This window comes from Poromitra crassiceps, assembly GCF_964638095.1.
Source record: "Poromitra crassiceps genome assembly, chromosome: 4".
Lineage (NCBI taxonomy): Eukaryota > Metazoa > Chordata > Actinopteri > Beryciformes > Melamphaidae > Poromitra > Poromitra crassiceps.
In genome coordinates, this window is record NC_139626.1 from 1,395,985 (window position 1) to 1,401,244 (window position 5,260).

Genomic DNA, 5,260 nt, shown 5'->3' on the forward strand with positions numbered 1-5,260 from the left:
GAATGAGACGACTCCAACTGCAAACGTCCAAACATGAGTTGGAGGACATGTAGGGCAGTTGATGAGCTTGAAGATTGCATGCGTGGGCATGAGCAGAGCTAGTTAGCCTGAGAAGGAAAGAGGATCAGGACAGACAGACAGAGACAGACACAGTGTTTAATGAGCCAACTGAAGGTCTTCACCTTCACTAATGGAGGACAGACATACACCTGCACATACAGTACACAACACTACACTACACTACACCATACTACACTACACACCACAACACTACAGTACACAACACACCAGGAACAGGAGAAAAGTACTGAAATATCTCACTCAAGTACAAGTATTGTTACTTTGCTGATATTTTTCTTAAATAGAGATTTAAAAAAGGATCTGCTAATAACCACTATTTGGTAGTGGAGTACTGTAGGTATCCATCAAATTAGAGCAAATAAATATTACAACAAAAAAAGGTAATTAAGTAAGCACAGCCAGTTCAGAACATTTCTGTCAAAGACAGTCTTTGCGTGTGTGTGTGTGTGTGTGTGTGTGTGTGTGTGTGTGTGTGTGTGTGTGTGTGCACGTGTGTGTGTGTGTGTGTGTGCGCACGCGCCCGCGTGCGTACGTGTGCATGTGTGTGTGTGCGTGCGTGCGTGTACGTGTGCGTACATGTGCATGTGCGTGCGTGCGTGCGTACGTGTGTGTGCGTGTGTGTGTGTGCGTGTGTGTGTGTGTGTGTGTGTTTACCAGGGGAAAAGCAAAGACAAGGTGGGCTATTTCCCAGCCAACTTTGTACAGCGGGTCCGCCCCGGTGAGCGGGTGTGGAAGGTCACCGCTGGTTTCCACGGCAACCGAGACAAAGGCCAGATGACGGTGAAAGAGGCGCAGGTGAACATGCATAAAATACACACTGTCCCTGTCACACACACACACACACACACACACACACACTGAATGTAATTACAAATGTATGCAAATTCATGTAGAAAATGGCTGAAATGACAGAGGACAACATGTTACTTACAGCTTCCATTGCGGGTCACTTACAGCCTGGATCGGTCCGAACACTCGACACCACTCAATGTCACTGCCCCTGTATCCCCCTCCTCCCTCGCTCCCCTCCTCTGCAGATCTGTGTGGGGAAGAGCGAGGAGACGGGCGGCTTCCTCAGGCTGAGCAGCGGGAAGAAGAGAGGCTTGGTCCCTGAGAAGTATCTACTGGAGACATGACGACATCACGCCTGTCCTGGACGCTGGCTTTGATCTGAGGTTCGCTAGGGCTACGATGGAGGGATACTCAGGAGTGTTTACCCAACACCTCACTGCACACCAACCACGCACCTCCCACCTCCCCGAAAACAAACAAACAAGCAAACAATGCCAGTGAATTTAACGAACTCTCCTGGACTTTGGTGGATGAAGGGGTTAGCAGAGTTAGCTGCGCGCTACTTGGCTTAATTCAGTGCAGAAGCTTTTGAAGGTGAAGGTTATCAGGTTAAAAGGAGAGGCGAGGGCTTCTTTAGAGTTCTTTAGGGCTACTTTTCTTGTAGCACAACCTTTACTTTGTGTGCTTTTGTACACACACGCAACAGAAATGTAGCATCGTGTTGAAAAGGACAGAGTGAACGAAGTGTGGCTACCTCACTAGCTATCTCCATTGGCTGTCGGTCTGCTTTAGCCATGAGAATGAGGAGAGCTGGACGACTTTACTCTGAAGTTCAGGGGTGTCCAGTCCAAGCCTAAGTGGCCATTCACACCATACGCCGAAGCAACGCTCAACCTTAAGCTCAACCTACGCTGAACCCACAAGTTTCATTTAGGCATCGTTGGTAACAGGCGACGCCATTCACACCACCCGCGCGCATGTCACGCTGAAGCCACGCTCACGCCTTGCTCAAGCGATCGTTCACGATTCAGTCCTATTTTCCAAGCGTGACGCGTGAAGCTTGAAGCTGCCATGCATGAAGTGAATGGAGGGGGGAGGGGGCTGGTGGAGCAGCTCTGAGCCCGGAGCTGATGAGGAAAGGAGAGTGTCTGGTGTGAACGGTTAGGAGGAAAGGAGAGTGTCTGGTGTGAACGGTTAGGAGGAAAGGAGAGTGTCTGGTGTGAACGGTTAGGCGTGAGCTCACGTTCAGCGTGAGTCAAGCATCAGTTCTGCCTATGGCGTGAACAAAGCCTAAGCTGTTTGGAGGACTTTGTGAGCAAACTGACCTGGGGCCGTATCCACTCTCACTAACTCTCATTTTTCCATACTATATTATATATTATTTATATTATTTATATTATTATATTATATTATTATACTATATTGGAAAGGGACAATAAACTAGAAGAATTGAGAGAGAAAATAAGATGGCAAGGAGAACTTGCCATTTAACTGTGTCCAAACTTGATTAGGAAAATCTAAGCTTATCTTCGCATAAGACAACAGCATCTCAGGTCTGGCAAGAATATGCATGGAAGCTTCAAATGCGATACTTTTTAACACCTATTCAACAAGCTAAATTTGACCATTCAGTGACACCAAAATGCTGGAGGGAATGTGGAGAAACTCATGCTAACTATAGTCATATCTTCTGGTCATGCCCTGTCTTGAAAATGTATTGAAGAAATAGCTGTACTGGAATTGTCTAGGTTTTGAAAATGGACCTCAAAATTAACAAGTTCATTTTGTTAGGGCAAATTCCAAAGGAGCTCATCAGAACGGAAGGTCAAGAACCTTGTTAGAATGTTAAGGATAACTGCTCTTGAACTTGTAACCAAAGATTGGCTTCAGAACCTAAGCCCTAGTGTAGAGAAATGCACAGACCTGATGGAACAAGTCAAAGAAATGGAGTTAACATATACAATCAGGAGAATTAATAGATTGAGACACATACTGTGGGCCAAATGGGAGAGCTATAGAAAGCTGGAGTGATACAACGCATATATAACACAAGAGGGAAACATTGCACTTCAGCTTAACAAAAAGCATAAAACATTCAGAATTCAATAGGTTGCCAATATAAGGCTATTGGATAAACGGATGAGTCAACAACCAACAGTTTCTTTTGTCTTGTTTTAAAAAACGTTTACTTATTTGCTTGTGTTTCATTGTCAGTATTATTTTTACGTATTGCTCTTTTTTCTTGTCTTTTTTATATTATGGTTTGCTTTCATATTGATTGATGCTTGATTGATGCTTTTGATTGTTTTCTATGTTTTAGTGTTTCTGTCTTTTGGGGGGGGGGGGCGTGTGTGTGTGTGTGTGTGTGTGTGTGTGTGTGTGTGTGTGTGTGTGTGTGTGTGTGTGTGTGTGTGTGTGTGTGTGTGTGTGTGTGTGTGTGTGTGTGTGTGTGTGTGTGTGTGTGTGTGTGTGTGTGTGTGTGTGTGTGTGTGTGTGTGTGTGTGTGTGTGTGTGTGTGTGTTCTCTACCCAAGTGTTGATGTCCTTTTGTTCTCTTTCTTCACTTACTGTTTGTTATTTGCTGTGTGGTTTTGTCATTGGTATTATTATTATTATTATTATTATTATTATTATTATTAATATTATTATTATTATTACCTTTATTATTTTCACTGTTATGTCACTATGTTTCACACTTTGAAAAAAAATAAAGTTATGAAATGAATTGACAATGTACATGTGTGATATATAAAATAAAATATAATAGCCTACAAAAAAGTCACATGCCAGCAAAAATATGCCTCTCAATCGAGTTTATGGCAATAGTAATAATAATAATAATAATAATACCTTGGATTTATATAGTGCCTTTCAAGGAACCCAATTCATTCAATGTTATAGTTTTGTTGTTGTAAACAAATCTGGGTTCTTCTGGGTTTTGTTTAATCAGACAAGTAAACAGTATAAAGACTTGAGCACGTCTTTAAAAAAGGATCTGTTGTCTTACTCATCAGTCTTAACAGATGTCAATCTTCACACAAAGAACCTCAACTAGGATTGGTTAAAAGGGTAAAAATATCAGGGCGAGCCAAGCTAGGTAAGAAGTACAACGTTAGTGGGATCCTGGCTACCTTCACGGTCTATACGGCCTATATATATATATATATATATATATATATATATATATATATATATATATATATATATATATATATATATATATATATATATATATACTACTTGACTCACTGCTACAGAAATATGAATACTACCAGCAAGCTACTGCAAAATGTAGTTCAACTATGTAGTTCAACTACATGTAGTTCAATACTCCCCAACACTGGTATAATGTATAGACTATATTGGCAAGCCTATATGAATAGGATTTTTGAACAAGAGTACCCTATAGTGCTGAGGATGCGGATGTGTCCCATCAGTTACCAGAGAATAGAAAGAAAACTGCACGGCGCACAGCACGTCCAGTGGTAAAATAAACCAGTCGCCTCCCAATATGGCTGTGAAGGAGCTGTGAGTGTGCGATTAAAGTTCTACTTTGTCGTTAGATAAACCTAAATGATCACTGCTGCACTATGTCGTTAGATAAACCTAAATGATTAATGTTCTACTATGTCGTTAGATAAACCTAAATGATCTACTATGTCGTTAGATAAACCTAAATGATCACTGCTGCACTTTTTGCCCGTTGCTAAATGTCTTAACATTGTGATCACTTTCATAATAATAATAGCATGAATGCGTCTTTTCTGTCTTTCAGCCATTTTCTCCTCTCCTTAAGAAATACCTAAGCTCCTGCAAAGTACTCCTCTCTACTCTTAACAGTGTTAGGAGCTCTCCTTAAGAAATACCTAAGCTCCTGCAAAGTACTCCTCTCTACTCTTAACAGTGTTAGGAGCTCTCCTTAAGAAATACCTAAGCTCCTGCAAAGTACTCCTCTCTACTCTGTACAGTGTTAGGAGCTCTCCTTAAGAAATACCTAAGCTCCTGCAAAGTACTCCTCTCTACTCTTAACAGTGTTAGGAGCTCTCTTTAAGGGCTACGATGCTTTGTGGATAGCTTTTATCTTTACAAGGATTTAGTCTTACTTTTAAGGGGGAATTAATGTCATCACTCTAAGAGCTTTCTTAGAATTTCACCACGAGGACCAACTCTTAGTACTAGGAAGCTGTGTGGATACGGCCCCTAATGTTACTGTATGTGGAGAGAAAACAACATAATAAGCATCATATTTGTCAAAAGCTGTAGCTGTTTATTGTCGTATTTCATGCAAACACATTTTTTGTTGAGCCTCTCTTCCTCAACTCCCTAAATCAGATTTTGGTGTAGCTGATTTGACACAGGGGGCGCTCTTCACAGCTCCAATGTGGAAC

The 5,260-nt window shown here is 41.6% G+C and overlaps 1 protein-coding gene across 1 annotated transcript in view; it reads left to right on the forward strand.

Annotated features, from left to right (window-relative positions):
* Positions 1-1,217, forward strand: part of LOC310774963 (SH3 and cysteine-rich domain-containing protein 2-like) — a gene marked incomplete at both ends in the record, with an annotated part of 41,565 nt that extends 40,348 nt beyond the window's left edge. Inside the window, 2 exons of the mRNA XM_083635052.1 lie at positions 739-876; positions 1,119-1,217. Of these exons, the coding sequence (XP_083491178.1) occupies positions 739-876; positions 1,119-1,217 (237 nt within the window). The remainder of the gene's footprint in view (positions 1-738; positions 877-1,118) is intronic.
* Between the last annotated feature and the right edge of the window lie 4,043 nt (positions 1,218-5,260).